Source organism: Centropristis striata, chromosome 9 (assembly GCF_030273125.1).
Source record: "Centropristis striata isolate RG_2023a ecotype Rhode Island chromosome 9, C.striata_1.0, whole genome shotgun sequence".
Lineage (NCBI taxonomy): Eukaryota > Metazoa > Chordata > Actinopteri > Perciformes > Serranidae > Centropristis > Centropristis striata.
The window spans coordinates 18,226,683-18,250,566 of record NC_081525.1 but is presented as its reverse complement, the minus strand read 5'-3'; the positions used below and the strand labels follow the sequence as shown (position 1 = coordinate 18,250,566).

At 37.1% G+C, this 23,884-nt stretch overlaps 3 protein-coding genes across 4 annotated transcripts in view; 2 read left to right on the top strand and 1 right to left on the bottom strand.

Moving 5' to 3' along the window:
- LOC131977857 (uncharacterized) overlaps window positions 1-1,346 on the top strand; it is a 33,148-nt gene extending 31,802 nt beyond the window's left edge. The window contains exon 15 of the mRNA XM_059341302.1: window positions 1,248-1,346. Within this exon, the coding sequence (XP_059197285.1) occupies window positions 1,248-1,346 (99 nt within the window). The remainder of the gene's footprint in view (window positions 1-1,247) is intronic.
- Window positions 1,347-4,044: 2,698 nt separating this feature from the next.
- On the bottom strand, window positions 4,045-10,920 carry cltrn (collectrin, amino acid transport regulator). Its single transcript, XM_059341693.1, has 6 exons — window positions 10,584-10,920; window positions 10,181-10,239; window positions 9,821-9,906; window positions 9,530-9,646; window positions 6,647-6,841; window positions 4,045-6,555 (listed from the first exon to the last, which is right to left on the bottom strand). The coding sequence occupies exons 1-6, from the start codon at window positions 10,648-10,650 to the stop codon at window positions 6,420-6,422; spliced, it is 660 nt and encodes a 219-aa protein (XP_059197676.1). The 5' UTR covers window positions 10,651-10,920; the 3' UTR covers window positions 4,045-6,419.
- Window positions 10,921-14,907: 3,987 nt separating this feature from the next.
- reps2 (RALBP1 associated Eps domain containing 2) overlaps window positions 14,908-23,884 on the top strand; it is a 30,744-nt gene continuing 21,767 nt past the window's right edge. For both annotated transcript variants that reach the window (XM_059341464.1, XM_059341463.1), the window contains exons 1-3: window positions 14,908-15,316; window positions 20,792-20,915; window positions 22,239-22,414. In XM_059341464.1, coding sequence (XP_059197447.1) covers window positions 15,137-15,316; window positions 20,792-20,915; window positions 22,239-22,414 — 480 coding nt within the window. In that variant the 5' untranslated portion in view covers window positions 14,908-15,136. The remainder of the gene's footprint in view (window positions 15,317-20,791; window positions 20,916-22,238; window positions 22,415-23,884) is intronic.

Here is a 23,884-nt window from a genome sequence, read left to right as displayed (position 1 = left end):
ACAACTGATTCAGCAGCCGTTTGAATTAGCTAGTTTGAACTCGACTTGAGTGGTGGTAATGCACCTCTAAGCTGGTTCGCTATCCGCCAATAAAGAGAAGAAGAAGAGAGTGAGGCTCACTTCTTTCTTCCAGAATGTTTGCATATTGGCGCTCTTTACGGACTTATTCTGCCATGTCTCGTCTCATCACCCAAAAACATGTGCTGTGTCTCAATTTGGATACTTCTGTTAGAGCACTTTTACGTACTACACTGTGTACACTATGTACATAATCGAGTGCTTAAATCCACCAAGGTAGTGTTGCTACCTTGGGTAGGTGCTTTAAGCACTTACCAAGGCTCAGTATATCAGCTGGTGATAGCATCAGCAGTTATTCCATTCAAACTTCGCCCATATGTGACTATGGTAAAGTGGTCCTGAATGGAAAGCATGTATAACTTGTAAAGATCAATGTTCAAACATGTCTGCTTCTTTGGCAGCAATTTTCATAGTTGTGTGGTCCGGCCTTTTACGCCACATGACAGAGATGACGACCACTGAGGGTGGGAAGTTTCCAGTGTTCCACACTCGTAAATATACAGTCACGGAAAAAAATATTAGACCACCCCTTTTCTTCAATTTCTTATTCATTTTAATTCCTGGCACAATTAAAGGTACATTTGTTTGTATAAGTATAATGATAACAACAAAAATAGCTCATAAGAGTTTAATTTAAGAGCTGATATCTAGCCATTTTCCATGCTTTTTTTTATAGTAACCAAAATCATTATCAATAATGGAAAATGGCTAGATATCTGCTCTTAAATTAAACTCTTATGAGCTATTTTTGTTGTTATCATTATATTTGTCCAAGCAAATGTATCTTTAGTTGTACAAGGCATTAAAACAAACAAGAAAACAAGGATGCTCTAATAGTTTTTTCCATGACTGTACCTCAGTGTCCCCTTCAAGTGTAGGCTAAGACTAAATCCCATTACCACCCCTTCCCCTACCCCTCTGTCTGAGCCTCCCCATTGCCCCTCAATACAGAGTTGATGGTGGTAGGCGTTAGAACACTCCCCTAAGAAATGAGACACCCCTCCATCATCATCGCTTAACGCTCACAGACTGTTACATCAACAGAGGAGGCAATTTTAATCGCATCAACACAATTGAAAATACTGTCCGTTATTAAAAACCACTTGAACACAGTATCATTACACGACTGCCATGATCAAAATGCTGAAAATACTTCCATTTGTGTGCAGGGGCGCATTAATGAATGGGCTAACCTGGGCTACAGCCCCACAGCCTCCACCATGGGAGGGGGGGGGGCTCTCAAAATTGAGAATAATTATGATGGCTAATGAACCCTCAACTGTACCCCACATCCCACATGACGCTGCAATACAGTGACATCTGGTGGTAAAAGTGATGGGGATGGTGTGACACTGAGAGCCCCCCCCCCCTTCCTCCCATATCTTTAATGTTGATACAAGGTAACAAAATCAGACCATATATATAAAACATGCATCTTAGTAGACGGCACACAAAGCGACAGGCAAGACAACGACATATAGCCAATAAACAAAATAAATTATTCTCGGAGTCCTTGCCTAAGGTCGCAGACATTTTCAGCAGTATTAACGACAGCAAACTATCCGAAACCTGCTGCAGCTTAGTGGATAATGGACTTGATCATGCAAATAGAGAGCACAATCTGGTAGGGTTCCCTTTTACTACTTCTATTTAATTGCATCATCATTCATCACTATCATTTGGTACATACAATGGTAGAAATAAATGGCACAGAGCCAAAGATGACCTTGTATCGAGTTTTTATAGGCAAAATATAGTGTGTCAACCACTTATGGATAGGGGGCCTCATAAAGTTCTGTAGCCCAGGGGCCTCCAGTGATGTTAATGCACTCCTGTTTGTGTGTCTCCTTGGCTTTAGCCATCGCCTAAAAGTTTGCCGGCCGGCTTTAAACTTCGGTGACAGGTGATGCAGGGGATGCTGGGAAATTCCTCAAAGCCCTCCCTTTCAAGTGTGGTCCTTCAGAAGCTTCATTTCAAGGGCTACGTAGCCCTACGCCTTGGCCCTAGCCCTTAACCCAGAAGGGAATTGAGACAGCCCTATCCCTCACATGAACATGCAAAAACAAGGCAGAGGGTTGTTTTGATGTAGCACTGTGACGAGGTCTGCACAGTTTCATAAGGTTGGCTACTTTCTTTATTTGCCAGAAAGTGTCATAATGACAAATGCCGGTTCAGCTGGTTGGCATGAAATCAAACCGGTTTATGCTGGGACACCAGACCAGCAAAACCAGAAATCGACCCAACTCTAATCTGAATTAGATTTTTTTTTAACCCACACAAGCAGTGAAGTACTGTGTTATAATGTAGGCCAACACTGCCACGTGTTCACTGAGCTGCTCCGATGAGTCTTAACTGTATTCATTTATATTCTGTAGCTCCGTAGAGTTCAACTCCAGCAAGTAGTCACCAATATGGTAGCAAAACCTGCTCACTATGCAATTTGCACACAGTTAGAAATTATTAGATTGTCACTGTCAAAGACTTGTGTACTGTTGTGAAAGTACAGTAAATAATGTCCATATGTAGATAAACATCCGCTTTAGTGGTTATTGCTCATGAGTGGACAATTGTTTGGGAGGGGGATATTTACTGGAATCCACACAGGAAATTAAGCATCTGATTTTCAGTTATTAAACTGTTGCAGACGTGAGCTTACAATATATAACGTTCCCCATAATTTCACCCACGCAAGATTAATTATAATTCACTATTGTGTTTGCTCGTCTGGAATTATCTCCAAAGGCTTGTTTATCTCCCACCTTTTTAAAGAGACAAAATTAGGCAAAAGCCATTATGCGGCGCAGTACACACAGGCATTGTTCTCGTGACGAGCACAGAGGCAACAGCAAAATAATCATTTACTTCAAGATTGTGTAATGTTATTCAGGCAATCTGTCATTTGACAATGACTCATTTCTATAGCTATTTCAAAGCTAATTTCTTACTCAGAAGGTATCAGGACAACTTATTAAAATAATGACATTATTCTCAACAATATGATAAAATGTATTTGGCTTTCTGTAATTATTCCCGCTTCCTATCTTCCTCTACAGTAGGAATTTAGGTCTTAATCAGCCACGTTCTAATATGATTGCAATGCTTTCAAACTAAATTTGACAGAAAATCTTTGGCGTCCTGACAAGAAAAATGAGGTATAAAAAAAACTGGACTCCTCAGGCTAGAGGAGGAAATGCAGAGGAAAAGGAGTGGGCTCTTACATGAAGTGCCAAATAATAACTAGTCATCACCACACTGCATATTGTCAGCACTCAGTGGGTATCTTCTGGCTCAATGCTAACTGCTGCAGAAATGTCACTGTACAAATGATCAAGAAAGAGACATATCCTCACCCTGGAGATCAGGAACAGATTTAATTTACTAATGCTAAATATAGACACAAGTCTACACGAATGTGAAAGACTTTCTGTATTACCACTTCAAAAAAAAGTTAGACGAAAATAAAATAACAGGGAATTAAAATGTGTTTGAAATTCAAATGCGTAAAAGGCATATTGCCATTCTCACACACTTTAAAGAGTGCTAAGAAGAGTGCTGTGAAGTCAAGGATATCAGCATTGGACGGTACAACGGTGCCACCTAAAGTTAGATATGTGCATTGCATTTCTCTGTCGCCTAAGGAGTGAATTGTAATATCACAACACAGCAGCTGGAAATACTGGCACATATAATAATAATAAAAGGAAAAAAGACCATAGTTCCTCTATAAAGACAACAGACTGGCGTTGATTCAATTATGATTTTAAAGAAACATTGTGCTGATGCTGTGGGATATCGTCACTCTTGTTTATGGCTCACATCCATTTTAAGACTTTATATGGAGCTCAGAGACCATATAAAAATTATTGGTAAAGTAGAGGGGGGATCGGGGGGAGGATCATATAGTTTTTTTTTCTGATGAAGGCAGGATATTTTCTTAATTTTAGTGAGAGCAAGCAAAGATCCTCAAACTTTTTCTCATCCAAGAGTCAGATTTATTTATTTTTCTGAAAAGTCTGACAATATGAAATATTTACATCATATACATATTTTTTTATGTGGGCCACAGGTTGTAAAGGTGTGTATGAGAGCAATAATCGTTAATATGTCAATTGAGAAACAGAATGGATTATTAGTGATTGAACGTAGGGCTGGGCGGTATATCGGTGTTACGAGTTATACCGATATATTATACCGATATATTTTAGAAAGAGATGTGTAATTGAGACAATACCGTCATACCGATATATAATACCTTTTGATGTTGCCTTAACTTATGACCACTATTTGTTTGCTCCCCTCTGCACACTAGCAAGAGCTAGTTCCTAAGAAAAAAAAACAATGGTCTGTAATTTGGAGGGATTTTGGATTGCAGATGAAGAGCATCTGAATCTGATGAAATTGCTTCAAAAGGTAGAAGGTTAAAACAGGTTGATGACGATTTCTTGTGGGGTTGAGTTAAAACTAAACACTTTGCACGTTTTGTTTAATATCCCAATATATATATCATATATCGCCATTCGGCCTAAAAATACCAGGATATGAGCTTTGGTCCATATCGCCCAGCCGTAATTAAATGTTATATCTCCTAGCCCACAGTTGTGCCCACCTCCACTTTATGCTGCAACTAAGCAAGGAATCTGTGTGTGTGAGTGTGTGTGTGTGTGTGTTTGTCCTTCAAATATCTCGAGAGCCCTTCATCTTATCTAGTTTACACTTGGTGAGTGTTTTGCTGGGGACCTAAGGGAGTGCGGTGTCAAATGTCAATGCATTCTCATCCCAACTTGTCACAAAATAACGCTTTGTCACGGCCCCCTGGCGTCTGATACACACACACAAATCAACTCCCTTTTGGTTTTGGGTGGGTCAGGGACAGTGTGTCACTATCTGCTTGTTACATGCATTGTGACATCCTGTGCACAGGAAAAAGTTCATTTCAGGCAATACTAGATTTACTGACTAGGGTTAGAGTAATAGAACAGGGTTGGGCTAAAAAACAACTTCCTCATTAAAGTACTGGATATAATTACACAGGTTGACTCCAAATAACAACACTGACGTAGTTTCACACAGTGTCCTGGTTCAAAGTCTGGGGTTTGTTTGAACCATCAATCTCTCCTCTTGCCCATTCTGAGTGGTCCTCTGCACCCTTCGTATTACGTCCGTTACTCTGAGCATCTAATTGCTGCAAATGGGTTTACATTGTCAATTGTGCCCAAACCTTTTTTCTGCACTGTTCTTACAAATTTTAAGCAATTATCACCACACTTTGTATCTGTGAACCAAGCCAGAAAAAAATGTTTTTTTCAGATTTTGTGATATTCCACACAGCTCCACAAATAGCATGGCTATTACAAAAATGTCATATCTCCTGAACACGATGTGTTATTACAACCATATTGACCAAATAAGGCCGACATGGGGACCAAATGTCACAGATAGATTACACAAATCTGCATACATGCATGACATTCTGTCATCTCATATAAAGGTGTCCAACCATCATCATAATGAGCTAAACTACTGTTAATTTAAACAATAATTGTATTTTATTTTTTTTAAAGTTAGAATTTAATTTAGGGACAGAAATCGAATGGCAACAAACAAAACAGGAGCAGATATCTTGTATCATAATTTCACGGACCTCATTTTGATTCGATCACATAAAAGGAGCTGCAGATGATCCCTTTTCTATATGGAACCATTCTCTTACTGGTTTCTATCTAATTATGTTTGGCTAAAAGAAAAAAAGAGAAAAAGAAAAAGAGAAAAGAAAAAATTTTAAAGGCACAATGAGTAGGATTTTTCCATTGCAACATTCAAAGTTCCTCCTCCCCACCCAAAGCAAACTTCAGTTTAGCTAGCTAGTAGGCATCATGTTTTTTTGTCCAGACAGGATAAATTAGCGAAGCTTCCCAAGCTTCTACATACCCAGGAGTGTCCCGAACACATCAATGAAAATAAATGAGAAAATACAGGCAGAGGGAAGGGCACGCTACCACACACTTATTTTTGTATGACTGTATACATTTTTTTTTTCAGAAAATCCTACTTATTGTGTCTTTACATATACAGTATAATAAGTAGTTATTAGCATTTATTTGGAGTAAAGAAAGGCTTTAAAAAAAATCTACAATTCTACGATGTCATTTAGCTTTTACGTCGCTTTTATCAAAAAGCAACATACATTTGAGAGTTTGAGACAAAATTATTGCAATGGATTAAATCAGTGAAACAACAATTACAATTTACAAGATTTAGCAGATTAATTATTACAGTGCAACAAAAGTCCACCTGGAGAAGCTTAATAACCTTTCTGCTTACATGGAAGAGTTTTTATAGATTTACATTGTTGTGAGTCGCTCATCATCTGCGAATGACATGTTGTAAACACCGTCACCCGAAGCAGCGCCATTTTCCACCGTTTTTACCCGTGTCTCTTCTTCAGCGTCCTCGTCTTCACTTTTCTCATTCTTTTTGCTAGAAGGAAAAGCCAGACACAAGACTGCCTAAGCTCAGCGATCACATTTACAAAACCATAAATATAATGTATCAACAATCATCTTTTTACCGTTTCTTTTGGATCACAGAAGATACAAGCAGTGCAACGATGCCAGCTCCTACAGCGCCCATAACCACCCCGAACGCAATCAGCCATGGAGGGGTGTCATAGCTGACCGGTGCTGCCAGGGTGGGATCGATGCCGGCGAACTCCAGAGTTTTATCGGTCAGCAGAAAGGCACTGTTGATGCGGTTCCTGGACTTTCTATTGGAAATATAAAAGGCTTAGATTTAAAGTTTGATTAATTGCTATTGTCAGACAAACGTGTCTGTCACAAGTCAATAATTGGTACATGTATTGAATAGTGTGCAACCAGCAATGGAAGAAGTAGATCTCTTACTTATGTAAAAGTACTAATACAACACTGTGAAATTACTCCACTACAAGTAAAAGTCCTGCATTCAAAATTTACTTTAGTAAAAGTACAACAGTATCAGCATCAGAATGTACTTAGTATGTACTTAGAAAGTATCAAAAGTAAAAGTACTCAATTTGTAGAATGGACCCAAGAAGGTTTTTTATAAATATTCTAAATCTAAATATACATTCACAGAAAAAAAAATATTAGACCACCATTGTTTTCTGCTTGCTTTCTTGTTCATTTTAATGCATGGTACAACAAAAATAGCTCATAAGAGTTTAATTTAAGAGCTGATATGTAGCCATTGTTCGTGGTTTTCTTGATAATGATTTTGGTTATTATCAAGAAAACCATGGCTAAATATCAGCTCTTAAATTAAACTCTTATGAGCTATTTTTGTTGTTATCATTATATTTGTCCAAACAAATGTACATTCAGTTGTACCAGGCATTAAAATGAACAAGAAATCTAAGAAAACAATGATCTAAGGTTTTTTGCCATTATATATATATATATATATATATATATATATATATATATATATATATATATATATATATATATATATATAATTGTTTTTTATGCATTTATGTAAGCAGGTCGTCAAGGTAGGGTAGATTGTAACTACTTAATATATGTTATGTGGTTTAATTTGAAACATTGTTGTGACCGTATTTTTTCATGTTAAATCTTGATCTGAAAAGTCACTGGCAGCTCAATGTAGTGTAATATTTGCCTCTAAAAATGTAGTGAAGTAGAAGTATAAAGTTATATACGTGGAAATACTCCAGGAAAGTACAAGTACCTCAAAATTGTACTTAAGTACAGTACTTGAGTAAGTGTACTTAGTTACATTCCACCACTGTGTGCAACTGATGCTTAAAGTTTGCCAGAATCCAGGGAGATGCAATATCTCTACAGTGTCCTCTGTCCTACTGGAAGGTCCACTTCCTGTTGCTTGAAACTGGAAAATCTCCAAAGGTAAGTGGCCAGGAGGCATCCTTTTAAGTGCCCAGACTATTTAATCACAATTGTGTAGTGAATTGAGAGAGCAGTCTTTAAATCAGGGACAAAATAACATTCTTCTCCATTAAAATTAAAAGTCGAATTCACAACTGATACAACACACCTGTTAGTGGGCCTATCGTTTTGCTGCTACAGACGCGAGCAAGGTTATTATAGTTAACGAAAATTGAATTGAAAAACACACTTGAGTTAACTGAAATTAAAATAAAAACAAGAGTTTTTAAAAAAAAAAAAAGATCACTTACTCAATGGTCAAAATGGCTAGATATCAGCTCTTAAATTAAACTCGTATGAGCTATTTTTGTTGTTTTCATTATATTTGTCCAAACAAATGTATGTTAAGTTGTACCAGGCATTAAAATGAACAAGAAATTGAAGAAAATGTCTAATACATTTTCCCATGACTGTATATTATCCAGTTAACCCCAACTCTAATCCTAACACATGTCATTTTAAATGAATACAGAGCTGGGGAACATATTTTTCAGGGCCATAAATAATGCCTCCAGCCTACAGTTACAGCAGCAATCCCCACATATTAAGACAAACAGGACAAAACAACAAGCCCAAACAAAGAAGTTAACACTCACATTTGTCAGAGTTGAATATGACCTCTAACCTCTCTGAGAAATGGCCAAAGAGAAAATAACTTGTCTGATACCAGACAGAATTTGGTTGATTCGAAGGTCTGAATCCCGGCAAGAAAATAACATTTCCAAATGAACCCTTGTGTTGTCTTAACTTTCTGTACTCACCACTTGTCCTAGGGGTCAATGTTATAACGTGAAATTATCATTCTCTTGAAATAACGTGATAATATCAAGCGTGTCCAGACATGTGCATCATTTTAAAGTGTCCTCTGGAAACACTTCTGTTGTGTTGTGGTCTATTTGCAGTGCTTTTTTCTTATTGTGTTGTGTTGTGGTCTATGTAGCACGTTTTCTAAATGCTGCTCTTGTGTGGTCAAATTGATGAAGATTTTTCTCAATTTGCTTGTGTTTTGTGTATTTGCATGTGTTTTCTTAAGTTGAAGCGATTTGAGCTCTCAGGCCACCGTTGGGGTTTCCTCTGCTGTTAAACTTAGTGGTGGGTCATTTTTGACCCCTAAGACAACACAAGGGTAAACCCTTAATAGGGCACTTATTGAAATACTTGCAAATTCCAAATTTCAACCCTAGAGAATATTGGAGGATATTACAAACTGCCAGAGATTTTTACGAGATTAAGGTGTCAAATCTACGAGAAAAAATGTGCAGATTTATGAGATTTAAAGTGGTGAATCTGTGAGAAAAAAAGTTGTTTTTTTCCCCACTTTTGTCTCGTAAATCTGCGACTTTTTTCGAGCAGATTTGCCACTTTAAATCTCTTAAATCTGCACATATTTTTCTTGTAGATTTGGCACTTTAATCTAGTAAATTTGTAACTCCACTGAAGTTACCAAATATAGTTATTTGCCTGATAAAGGGTTAAAGAAAAGCAACAGTGTGACAGTCTCTTGTGATTACCTTATAGCCTCCTCCACCTCCTTTTTGGCAACCAGGAGCAAATTGTTCTGCGGTGACGTCACCACGAACCAGAAGGACACTCTGGGCGTCTCATCACACACAATGATGTTTGACACACTGGTAACGTTTCACAGGACAATAAAGACCACATCATTGTCATAACACGTCCATAAACCATGACTCACTCAATTCATTACCGTAAAAAAACAGATTATCCTTGTGAGGACTGTTGAACTTTGTATTATTTCTTTTAAAACCAAACAACAAAAGAGAACACTAAAGTTGTCTTACTCGTATTCCTGTCCGTTGGATTGAGTCCTCATGGCAAAAGCCAGAGTTGCTCGGAAAAGGTACATTTCATTTTTATTCCAAACGTACTGCAAGAACAAGACCAGTAACAACCTTTATGGTTCATAAATTACCAAATGGACCTTGTCCTTGTCTCACACACTTTGAGTAAATTTTGGCTCATATTCAGCACATTCATATTTATAAGGGTAGCTGGTTGCATGAATGATCAGTTGATTATGAATAATAGATTATAATTACAGTATCAGCACAGTATATAGGTTAACATGATAAAAGTTTATTTATGATCTGAAGCTTTGATTGATTTTTCACAGGGTGATGAATATTTAACTATATACATACAGCTTGATCTCCCAGAGCGGTTTTGATGCTGAGTCGGACTTTGTAGCCATCTGAAGCATCTATAAAGATAAAACATATTTAAATGCACCGATAGAGGGGTTTAACATCATTTCATGTAAGCTTTCTCAGCTATTTTCCCTCTAAGAGCTGCAGATAGCCTGCATGTGCTTTAGAATAATTGTTGATTTCGCTTGAAGGCCACTGTTCGAGGCAAATGTTTGAGTTATGTGCCTAATCCGATTTAGTTTCAGATTAAAAGCTGCATTCCACACCTCAGAGGCAAAAAAAAGAAGAAAAAGAAATACAACTACACTGGTGCCGTCACAGTAACACAGCCTGTGTTTACTGACAGTATCTTCAGATAAAAAGAAAATATTTTAAGGTATTAAGTATGATCCCTTACCTGGTTCACAGAGCTCTTGTGCCAAAGCAGAAGACAAACAAAGAAGGACTAAGATCTTTTCCAACATCTTTTCCAGTGAACAAGAAACAAAATGATAAAATGTCACTCGGCTGAAACTCCCAGAGATCAGTGATTTGAGGAGGTCAGCAGAGGAGCTTCACAGGATAATGTCTGGGGTTAATGGTTAAGCTAGGACACACCTCAACTAACCAGCCCTCTCTTTTTTTTTTTGCTTAAAGAAAAATGGCCGTCAGGTGGGCAGCCTGCCCTTACTGTACAACATGGAAACTGTAAAGTGTGTGCTGCAGTGAAAGTGCTACTGTTTGTTCAAGCCTCCAAAGAGCCAGATAGGTTTGCTGATGTGAGAGAGGGCCGACCTCTCGGAGGAAAAACACCACGGCTCAGTCTGCCTCTGTTTACTCAGCACAGTACAGACTGTGTACTGGCCATTCAGTGTATTAAATAGCAATATTTTTTTATTTTTTTCCCCTGTGGCATAAATCCAGGAATGCTCTGATTGTATCAAACTGACGGGAAAACACGGAAGCATCTGACCTTATTTGTTCATTCGGCAGCATTCCTTGGAGGGCAAATGAGTGATTTGGGCACACAGGTTACAACACACTGAATTCAGCAAACAGTGACCTGACACAAATTATTTTGCCTCCTTTTAGGTGCCAAATATTCACTTCCGTGACAAACAGTTCTGTGCTTACTACTTGTCTCTTCTAGAACAAGTTTATCAGCCCTTGACTTAACTTTATTATATGAGATGGAAAAAATGATTAGATCACACTTTTCTTCAATTTCTTATTAATTTTAATGGCTGGTAGGCTACAACTAAAGATACATTTGTTTGGACAAATATAATGATTAAAACAAAAATAGCTCATAAGAGTTTAATCTAAGAGCTGATATCTAGCCATTTTCCATGGATTTCTTGATACTGATTTCGGTTATTATCAACAAAACAATGGTCTAATAATTTTTGACTGTATGTAACTAATGACTGTATGTGCCAAAATCTTTGCTTCCATGACAAACTGTTCTGTACTTACAACGTGTCTCTTCTAGCACAAGTCAGCCCCTGATGTAGCTTTTTTATGTGAGATAGATAATAATTATTATATAATTAATAATTTCACAGGAAATGCAGTTATCTGATAAACCTACAATAGACAATAGAAAATCACAGTGAAAATTCTTGTGAATTCAGGGGTTAATGATCCATCCTGTTCTGTTTCCAGTTTTGGTTAATTGTTCACCCATTGTGAAGGATGCTGACAAGGCCATTTATAAGACACTAGATAAACACAGGGCACTCGAGGCAAAGTCTGTTGTCAAGTCCCTCTCTCTTTAATGACAGCATGCTGTAAATATGCCATTTAAAACCCAGACCATAGATGACCACATTAAACCGAGCACTTGGCCTACTATAAACGATCTTTTGCTCCCATAAAATGTCACAAGTGTTTTTCCATAAAACAGACAACGCCCATGTTGAAATATTAAATCACCTGACTGAGATTTACAGACACAGATGAGCCACTTCCCAAAAGGAAGTCCTGTTCTTTTTTCTTTATTTTTTCATGATCAGTTACAGGAAAGAAACACTTTGTTGATTTGGGCTGTTGTTTTCCAAATTTAAAACTAGAAGGAGAGTGGACTTCAAAAATTATAAATCTTTTGAGCATTTAAAACCCTTCCAGTCATTAATTTTCCTTTAGAGGTGCTTTCAGTTCAGCCTCTACTAAAGGCTGATTTTATTTATTTTGCTGCAGTACACCAGGCTGCATGTCTCTTCCTGACCAGATGGTGGCAGCAGAGACACTATAGAAGCTTTGAGAGAGCCACAGACAGTGATTTTAGGCTTTTTACTAAAGACATTAATGATTAGCAGTGTCGGAAAAGTAACTAAATATATTTACTCAAGTACTGTACTTAAGAACAATTTTGAGGTACTTTTACTTAACTTTTTCCATTTTATGTAACTTTTTACTTATACTCCTACATTTTTAGGTAAATATTGTACCTTTTACTCCACTACATTTAGCTGACAGCTTGATTTAACATAAAATATATGATCAATTTAAAGTGATTAGCCTTTTTTCTTTTAAATAAACCTGATAACAGTATATGAAGTCGTTAAAATTACACAAAAAGTGCTGCTTACATACATGCTTCAATACAAATAATGTATTAATATATTTAGAATATATAAAACAATGTGAGTGGGTCCACTCAGCATAACGAGTACTTTTACTTTTGATACTTTAAGTACATTTCGATGCTGATTCTTTTGTACTTTTACTTCAGTACGTTTTGAATGCAGGACTTTTACTTGTAGTGGAGTAATTTCACAGTGTTGAATAAGTACTTTTACTTAAGTAAGAGATCTGAATACTTTTTCCAACACTGATGATTAGCAACATTCATTTATTGATTTTCATTTACGTTATTTAGTTTAGTTATTTTTGTTCGTTTCTTTAAAAAAATATGTCTTTAGCTGCTTGTTGTTGTTTTGTATTTGTAATTTTTGTCTTGTATTTAATCCCTTTCGTAGTTTTTTTGTCTTTGTAGTCATGTTTGTCTGTTTGCACCTGTTTTACATCCCTTTTCAGTTGTTCTATGTCAGATTCTGTTCAGATTAATTAAAGTAAATGAAATATATGATAGGAAGTCTATATTAGATAAGTCTATACAGAACAATATATTGTCAAATATTAAACTCAACCTTTAGATCCCTTGGCACATTTTTATAGGCTATGTTTAGGAGCTGTCAGCATTTCCACTAAAGAGTGATTTCCCCTCTAGACTTCTCACACAATTTCATTTAAATAAGTGTTTGAGGCCCACTGGGCACAGGCCCAGGGCCCTTCTGTGTCATAATCCGCCTAAAACGCAGCCCTTAAAAACAGCAATATAACAATGCTACTTACACACTCATGCATCGTTGGCTAATAATGTAATGCTGTTTAATAAAACAGTCAGTGGGGACATTTTTCTGCTGAAGAAGGACTTTAATTTTTGTTACTTAAATTGTGCTGATCATATTCATATTAGCAGGATTTTGAATGCAGGGCTTAAACTTGTAACTTTGAGTTTTTCCTCAAACATGTTGGCACTTAAATAAAATATCTGTATCGTTTTTTATCCAAATATGCTAGATATATATGCTATTCTATGATGGGCCACATTTAGGGGAAAAAAAATACAGGAATTAAGTTGTGAATATTTATTAATTACGAGAATAAAGTTGTAGATAATTGGTCTGTTCTACTTAACACAGAAGTAGGTCTAAATGAAACGACAAAAGTCGAGAGTGCAATTTCTTGCATATTCTTTTTAAAGTCCTTATATCTATGATAATGTGATGCTGATGTGCCATAAGATTTAGTATCTCCTTGTTTGTGAAACCTATCTTAAAGTACATTTCTATAAAAATGCTCCACAGCCCTCATTTTAACAACTCTCCTCCTCTAATTGATTAAATATTTACGACTTTATTCTCGTAATTAATTTCAAAAAATCGACTTTATTCTCATAATTAATAAAACTTTTACGACTTTATTCTAGTAATTATTTAAATGTTTTGAACTTAATTCTCATAATTGATTAAATATTTACGACTTTATTCTAGTAATTAATTACATATTTTCAACTTTATTCTCGTAATTAATTCAAAATTTTGAATTTAATTTTGAATTGATTTTAACAACTCTCCTCGTCTTAACTTATAAATATTTACGACTTTATTCTCGTAATTAATTAAATATTTTCAACTTTATTCTTGTAATTAATTCAATATGTCCGACTTTATTCTCATGATTAATTCAACATTTTGAATTTAATTTTGAAATGATTTTAACAACACTCCTCATCTAATGTTTTAAATATTTTCGACTTTAGTCTCGTATTTAAATAGCCTATTTTCAACTTTATTCTCATAATTAATTAAATATTTTCGACTTTATTCTCGTAATTAATTCATTTTTCCGACTTTATTCTCGTAATTATTTTTTTTCCCCCTAAATGTGGCCCTTATACTCCGTAGTACTATTCTATATTCTATTATCCAATTTATTCAATTATTTCAACCAATTAACATCATACAAAAGAACACAATTAAACATTTAATCACAGTATAAATCACAGAAAGTGCCCCCGTGAAGAGAATAAGTGTGTACTGAAGTGATCTCATCATAACGGGGTGTGGTGTTCATCAAGCAGCCCCTTGTCTCCCAGACAATAAAGCCTCCCTGTCCTTCCTGTGCTCTGGCGCCCCCTGCAGCCTCGGGCCGGTACTGCTACAATCAGCCATAACAGGCGGTAGGAGTGGATGAGCCTGAGCCGAGCAGTCAGCCAGTCCTGCCCTCACAAGGAGCACCGTAGTCGGAGGTGATACCGCCCTCCTCCTGCTGCCAAACCCCCCTGCCTGCCTGTCGCTTCCCTTCCGACCTGAAACCGGAGCCGGTGTCCAGGACCAGGATGTATCGATCTGTTTGCTTGTAGTGCTTCTCCTCCAGCCGATCCTCCATGCGTCAGCCCCGGGAATGGATCAGGAATCCGGTGTGGCGTCTGCAGGGAGTTTTATCTCCCTGAACGAGCACGAGCAGAGGTATTACTCGGGTCTCCACAGCCTGTGCCAGGCGGACGCCTCGGGGACACTGTCGTCCAGCAAAGTGGCAGAGCTGTTCAAGGCGTCTCAGCTGCCTCCTGAAGCCCTGCATAAAGTGAGTGTGTGGTTCTGCGCCTGCCTGCTCATCACATGTTCTCTAGTGTGAAGGCGCTGAGAGCTGCGGCTGCTGATCACTGAACCTCAGCAGGATCAACCTGTGGTCTCCACTGTATGCTAGTGAGACATCATATCTGCTATATCTGCTTTGTGGGGTCTATTTCTGATGATGATGATGATGATGGTGTGTGTGTGTGTGTGTGTGTGTGTGTGAGTGAGAGTGAGAGAGGTTTTACACACCTCCTCTCTCCAGCAGCAGAGTAATTCACTCACTGCATTGTAGCTGTACATGTGTCTGTATGTCCTCTGAGTGCATGTGTAGCCCAGCATTTAGTGGGTTGAGCTGCAGAAAAGAAAATGTATGTTTCCAAGATAGGTTAGGCTTTTAAGAGTCAAATTAGAGGTAGAAGCGTAATTTCCGAATCTACACAGGTGTATACAGTCATGGAAATAAAATGTTAGACCATTGTTTTCTTCAATTCCTTGTTCATTTTAATGCCTGGTACAACTAAAGGGACATGTGTTTGGACCGATATCTTGACATTTTCCATGGTTTTCTTGATAGTGATTGTAGTTATTATCAAGAAAACCATGGAAAATGTCTCTTAAATTAAACTCTTATGAGCTATTTTTGTTGTTATCATTATATTTGTCCAAACAAATGTACCATTAGTTGTGCCAGGCATTAAAATGAATAAGAAATTGAAGAAAACAAGGGTGGTCTAATGTTTTTTTCCATGACTGTATATGTGTGCACTAGTTGTCCACATTATAAACCATTCTTTGCTCAGTTCAAACCATATGTGATGAGCTTGTGTTCTACTATGGGCAGAAAGGTGTTGGTGTTATAGGTATGTCTGCAAAATCTTTGCAATTTAAAGACACCCCCCACCCCCACCCCCATTTTTAAAAAACATTTTAGCCAATTTATGACATATCACAAATATTTTAGATTATAGGTAACAAATATTTTCATTCTCAATTAAGCCTTTTTTGTTGATAAAATAGTGGAAGATATTTAAACATTTCTCTCATAGTTTCCAAGAGCCCAATCTGACACATTCAGAGTCAAAATCAAATTTTATTTCTATAGCGCATTTACAGACGGTTGAGCCGTGTTTCACATAAAAGTGCAAAAAGTGCAGTAAAATACAGGATTGACAAAGGTAAAAGAAACAAAAATGGTTAAAAGACATTGCCAGCAAGAGTTAAAATAAAGCAAAAAAGAAGGGATAATTAAAAGGAAACTGAGGGATTATAAGGGGACACTATTTTTTTCAACGATTCAGATCATTTCTTTTGTTTTAACAGTCCAAAATCCTTATTGAATTTGTGATGATTTTAAAGAGAGAAGAGTCCTCGCAGTTTAGAAGCTGAAACTGATCTATTTTTGTTGTTATCATTATATTTGTCCAAACAAGCGTACCTTTAGTTGTACCAGGCATTAAAATGAACAAGAAATCAAAGAAAACAAGGGTGGTCTAATCATTTTTCCCATGACTGTATGTTTTAAACTATTCTATATTCTTGCACCATCTCATAGATAGAGACATTTCTATCTCGTTCCATATTATTTATTTACAAAGGATGATACAGTAAGTGCTAAACTGTTTTCCACTGGCTCGAGAAGTACTAAGTCAGAGTGATTTTGCTGACCCATCACAGGCACATAAACATATTTTTCCAGCTCAGATGAACACAGCAGGTTGTGGCCTCTATTCACACCACTCACAGTCCCGCGGTCAGCTCCCGGCGATCGCAGCCCATTGTGTCTCTGTGTGGGTGTCAGGAAGTTTGGCATTGAGCTCCGCTTCCTTCCTGTCCGGTCTGGATGGCCGCCACCACACGGGGGTGATTGACACACAGCCTTCTGAGCCGCGTTTGGCCCTGCTGCAGGATGCCTGCAGGATCACTCTTAGTCTCGGCGCTGACTTGTGGGTCATTGTGTCAAACCGTATCAGAGATTCATAATGTGTGTGTTTCCCCCGGGATGTATCATGACGTAGAAGTTGTGTAATGATTTCACTTTATTTTCACTGTAAATATACTCTGCTACTTGTCAAAACAAGGGGAATTTTCCATCTCGAATGTGTGTAAAGGTCTGTTCTGTTGAGTCATGACTGAGCAGATTAACAGAGGAAAGGTCTTTATGTCCAGCCTGTGTTTTCCACAGATAAGTTACAAAAGCATGACACCTTTTCCTGCTCAGCTGTCATTGCTGTAGTCTCTCAGACAAATACGGTAGCAGTGAGAGCTCACAGCAACTGCAACTTAAAAAGAACACATGCAAATACACAAAACACAAGCAACATGAGAAAACATCTTGTGAGAAAACACAAGCGCAGCATTTGGAGAACGCGATGCAAAGACCACAACACAATAAGAAAAAGCGCTGCAAATAGACCACAACACAACAGAAGTGTTTACAGAGGACACTTAAAAGTGATGCGCATGTATGGACACGCTTGTGAATATTATCACATTATTTCAAGATAATGATAATTTCACGTCATAACGTTAGCCGGCGATCGATAGCGTGCTCTTGTTAGCAGGCTAGCATCATTCATTTATTAATTCATTTGATTTGTTTAACTGCAGTGTGATTGATACAGGCTAGTGGGCTAATGCTATATATCACGTTATAACATGAAAATATCATTATCTTGAAATAACGTGATAATATCACAATAATAATAATAATAATAATAATAATAATATCACAATCTATTTGCGGTGGTTTTTCTTATTGTGTTTTGGTCTTTGCAGCGCGTTTTCTAAACGCTGCGCTTGTGTTGTCGAATTGATGAAGATGTTTTCTCAGTTTGTGATTTTTTTGTATTTGCATGTGTTTTCTTAAGTTGTAACGCTGTGAGCTCTCAGGGCCACTTTAGATTCGCTCACTTTACTCTGCCATAAAATTGATTGTTATGCTGATTTCATGGACTTAAAGTACAGGAAATGTTTCCCATAACGCTTCATCATGTGAGCATGATAACAGCCAAAGGAGCCATTTGAGACACAATGGAGAGGTAATGTTTAGTTAGATGCCTCCCCTGTGTGAGCAACTCATGCCATTTTAATGTCATTGTATGAATTACCCATTAATGTCTGAGTTTGAGTTAGTTGTCAGGTTGAAGGTGAAGTCTCTGGTATGTGCTGAGTCAACTAACTCATGCTCTGTTGAAAGATATGTCTGTGGAACCTGTTTGGTTGAATTAGGTGTGGCTTTGTTCAAGATATGATTTAACAAACTCAGCTCTCTGTTGTTGTCACATCAAGGATAGGCACTATACACACATTGATCTTACTTCAGGTATATTGTTTTAGCTGTGCTTTCTGCAAGGCTTAGTATCAGTCTGTATCAGTATGGATTTGTTCACCACTTTTGTCCAGACTGAAATATCCCAACAACTATTTTGGATGTGTTGTCATTGAGTTTTTGGATGAGATTCATGGTCCTGGGCTAGAAAGCCAATGTAAGCATGCTACCTGAACACATACTATATGCTTAGTAGCAACAGTTAGCATATATGAAATATGTGTTATTGTTGCTCAATCCAGCCCTTTTTCATTCACATTGTCAAATAAGAAGATGATTTATGCAGACAGTCATACCAGAGGTGACATCATGTGCACTGAAATGTGTTTTTGGCATTTCTCCATCTTCTTTAAATAACCTCCCCCCCTCAGGCCAAAGACCCGACCTGTCAGTCTGGTTCTTCAAGGCCTTCACTGGTGTTCCTGAAATAATCTCATCATCAGTCTTTGTCTGCTGACCTCACCAACACTGCAGACTTGATCTCTGCTGGCTGCTCAGCCTCTCGCAGGCCTGCAGTTGTTTTGGATCTCATCTCTCTGTGAAAGCTGTTGAATGAATACAATGCAGGTCAAGCAGAAGTAATTTCCCATAAAGCATATGAGCCACATGCGCTCCACCCTCCCCTCAACCTCATTAGACAATGGATATTAACAGCACAAACATGTGGGGCAGAAACACTGGATTTGTGTGAATCTTGTATGTTTATAAAGAACAAAAAGTGTTAAGGACAGTTAATCCATTGTTGCCAAAAGAAGAGCATAAGCTTTCTCTACTTGACTTTTTGTCAGCTGCCAGTCAACCCTTTCATGTTGACTGAAAACAGAACATTAAACCTTTTATGTGTTGTTCTTTTTATTTTATTTTCCATTATTTGTAAAGATGATGAATGCCAATTTATCTTTACTGAGTGTATGGAATTATCTTAGTTTAAACTTAGGTGATGAACTCTTTATACAATTGGAATGATTATGGGAGATTTGGTGTATTTTCTCTCTGGTCATTTAAGATTAAATGCAGTCGTGTAAAAAGTATTCAGATCTCTTACTTAAGTAAAAGTACTAATACCAAACTGTGAAATTACTCTACTACAAGTCCTTCATTCAAAACTTAATGAAGAAAAAGTACAAAAGTATCAGCATCAAAAAGCACTTAAAGTATCAAAAGTAAAAGTACTTGTTATGCAGAATCGATCCACTCAGACAGTTTTAGACTATCTCATCATACATTTTGAGGGCTTTTCAGTCTGTACAACATACAACCTTTTGTCCTTTGAGTCACACATCAGATAAGGAAAAAAATCCTCATCACCTTTTGTGTGTGTGTGCGTGCATGCATGCGGGGTTGCTTTTTTTCAGCACTATTTTAAAGAAACACATGTACAGGTGCATCTCAATAAATTAGAATATCATAGAAAAGTGTATTTATATCAGTAAACACATTATATAGATCCGTTACACACAGAATTAAATATTTCATGTCTTAATTTATTTCATTTCTTCTAATTATAATGATTGGGGCTTACATTTAATGAAGACCTAAAATTCAGTGTCTCATAGAAAAATTTATATTACAAAAGACCAATTTTAAAAAGTATGTTTAATATGGAAATGCCTCTGAAAAGTATTTCCATCTATATGCACTCAATACTTGGTTGGGGCTATTTAACTTGAACTATTCTTTTCCATGATATTCTAATGTATTGAGATGCACCTGTATGTTTGGTCCCACAGAGGAGCTTCTGTTCACATCAACACAATTATAAACCCATTTATAAACAGCCTTACTTTTCAAGAACCTTCGGTTGTATTTTAGGGATTTTTTACACGATTGTCCTACATAATCCTAATCTTCTTTGCCTCCCCAAAGCAGTCATTGTACCTCTAATCAAAAGAGTACAGGATAAACAGATCCCACTGTGCTGCTGATCCCTTACATACTGTTTCTTGTAGCTTTATTCTGTTAGAGCCTGTAATTTTACAGGACACATTATCTTGACCATGGTGTAAAAATTATCATATGATTAATATTAATCTGGTCTCTGCTGGATTAGGTTTCTGAAAAGAGAAAAAGCTGTATAAAGAATGAGATTTAATAAGATATTTATGTTAAAGCCAGTCCTTTAAAAATTAATCCAAATTTCTCTGTCTTTTCCAGGTGACCGAGGTGTGTGGAGCAAAGCGTATGGGCTACTTTGGTACACCTCAGTTCTTCGTGGCCCTGAAATTGCTCGCCGCCGCCCAGTCCGGTCTGCCCATCCACCTGGAGAGTGTAACGGCCAGTAAGTCTGCTACTGCTCCGAGAGGAGGCGTCTTATGAGAGCAAAAGGGGATCAGGAGATTATCTTAACATGGCAGGATTTGGTCTAATCTGGATGAAAGGGGAGTCGCGTGGAAAGGGCTAAGTGGGTTTGCCCTTATTACAAGAGCACACAATCAGTCACGTCCCGACCCAAAAGAGAAAATCTGTTTTCTACACAGCACATGATGGATTACTAGAAAAAGGATGTTGAGAGTTTCATATTCACTGTGGTGTTGGTTGTAGCTCACCTCGGCAGATTAAGACACCCAAAGGTGCTCACCCTGATTAAATCCCTCAGTCTAATTCTAGAGGGATCAAAGGTCATTAACAGGATGCTCCCGAGCAGACAAGACATTAAAAATATTAAAAATCTTTAAATTTACATTAAATACTTTTGTATTTGACCTACAGGAGCATCTCAATAAATTAGAATATCATAGAAAAGTTTATTCATGTCAGTAATTAAATTCAAAAAGTGGAAATAACACATTATATAGATCCATTACACACAGAATGAAACATTTCATGTCTTCATTTATTTAATTTCTTCTCATTTTAATGATTATGCCTTGCATTTAATGAAGACCTAAAATTCAGTGTCTCAAAAAAATTGAATATTACAAAAGACCAATTTTAAAAAGTATGTTTAATATGGAAATGTTGGCGTCCATCTATATGCACTCAATACTTGGTTGGGACTATTTGACTTGAACTACTGAAATGGACTTTTCCATCATATTCTAATGTATTGAAATGCACCTGTACATTAAATACTTTTGTATTTGACGTGCTAGTGCAGTGCCCGTAGGAAGTATGTATTTGCACACCATCCAGCACATACACATTTAACATTGATATTCGCTGGAAACTATTCGAATATTATTGGAAAATCAAACCTTGTAAGGCACTTTAAAAACCTGAAAGTTAGGTAGGCTAAACAGACTTACAGATGAGATGAGTCAGGGTGGAAATCCAGAGTGAATTGGGTTATTAACCAGGTGTAGGCCTATCACACAATGGGGCGGAGCTCGCCGCAATACGTCCTACGTAAATAATGATATTTTGAAAAATTAATTTAAAAATCTTCAAAATCGAGGATGCACACCTTCGTGCTATGCGCAAGCCACATACGAAATCTTTGGTCAGTCTGACTAACGGTCAGCAAGATATGCCCTAGGCGCACACACACACACACACACACACACACACACACAGACGCTTCTTGCTTTTATAGATAGATTTCTGAGGAAAAGACAAAAATCGTAATAAGAATTAAATTTGAGCCTGATGTCTCTCCCTTTAGATCTACCTCTGCCCAGATTTGTTGGGCTGAAGAATGAGCCAGAGATGCGATATGTAACCGCCCCCCCAACTATAGACGGTCAAGGTGCTCCATGTGGGACTGCACCTGTCTCCGCCCCCTGGACTCCAGCAGACAGGAGCTCCTTCAGACACGTCGAGGCCAGTGTAGAGAAGAAGGTAAGCTTGGGATATAAAAAAAAAATCTGACTTTTAGCTTTCACAAACATGTAATTGTGATTCTCCGGGCCAGTAATACAGCGCTCATTTTTCAGTTTGGTATAGAGCATGGATAACGTTAAGTGGGTGCTCTACTGAGGAAATGTTTAGAGTTGAATAGGTATGGTGCACTGAGCAAAGACATTCCAGCTAGCTATAATCATCAGAGCAGAAAGGCCTTGTTGTTGAGAGATTAGAGGAGAAGGACAAGCCTCCTTCAAGGTTCCAGACCAGCCACAAGTATGCAGACACTTACATCCAGGACAGAAAACAAGCCTAATTAAACAGTGCTGTGGATTTTACAGAGCAAGTTTAGAGAATATTGCCAACAACTTGTAATAAATGATAATAATAATAATAATAGCATTTAAAAACAGCTGCTTCGACAGAGAGCAGTTAATTACAACGAGAATGATGTCATAAGGCTTAAAACAATTCTTACATTAAAAGAAAAACAATAATAATACTCAGAGCAGGAACAATCACAAGACACTCAGATACACAGAAAATAAAAGGTAAAAGGAGTAAAAAAGTAAAAAGTGAAGAAGTACAAAGGAGTGGTAGGATAGAAAGCATTACATAAAAGAGAATCTATAAAGGTGGGTTTTAAGAAGTGATTTAAAAGAAGTTACTGACTCTACGTGCCTGATGATGGCAGCAGAGTTATAATTCTGCATTAATGGCATGAATTGTTGTTCTTGGTACCAGTCTAGCACCATTTTAATGCTGCATTATATTTAAAGGGACTATTGCTGGCACAAGCTAACATTAGCTTAGAGTCAGCTAATGTCAACAAACGATCACCACCTGTTCTTCCTGTTGGAAGAAAACTGTTTTTTGCTTTTTGTCTGCCTGTTATCTAAGTTATCGCTGACAAAATACTATCTGAATGGATATGTTTGCTGGCTAGCCAATTTTCTTCACCAGCTGACATGATTCATGATACTAACTTATGTATTCTGACCAGTGGTGGAATGATACTAAGTACATTTACTCAAGTTCTGTACTTAAGTAAAATTTTGAGGTACTTGTACTTTACTGGAATACTTCAATTTTATGTAACTTTATACTTCTACTCCACTACATTTTTTAGGCAATTATTGTACTTTTTACGCCACTACATTTATTATTATTGATTTAACATTAAACATGATCAATTTAAGGTGATTAGATTTAAAATACTGCTTACATGAATGTATCAATAATAATAAGCCAATTATATATTAAGAATATATAAAACAATCTGAGTGGATCAATTCTGCATAACGAGTGCTTTTACTTTTGATACTTTAAGTACATTTTGATGCTGATACTTTTCTACTTTTATTTCAGTAAGTTTTGAATGCAGGACTGACCACTGATTATGACAAACTGATGTTTCAGTACAAAGTAAATGTGTATAAAAGTATTGCTTTCTACTATCTAACATGA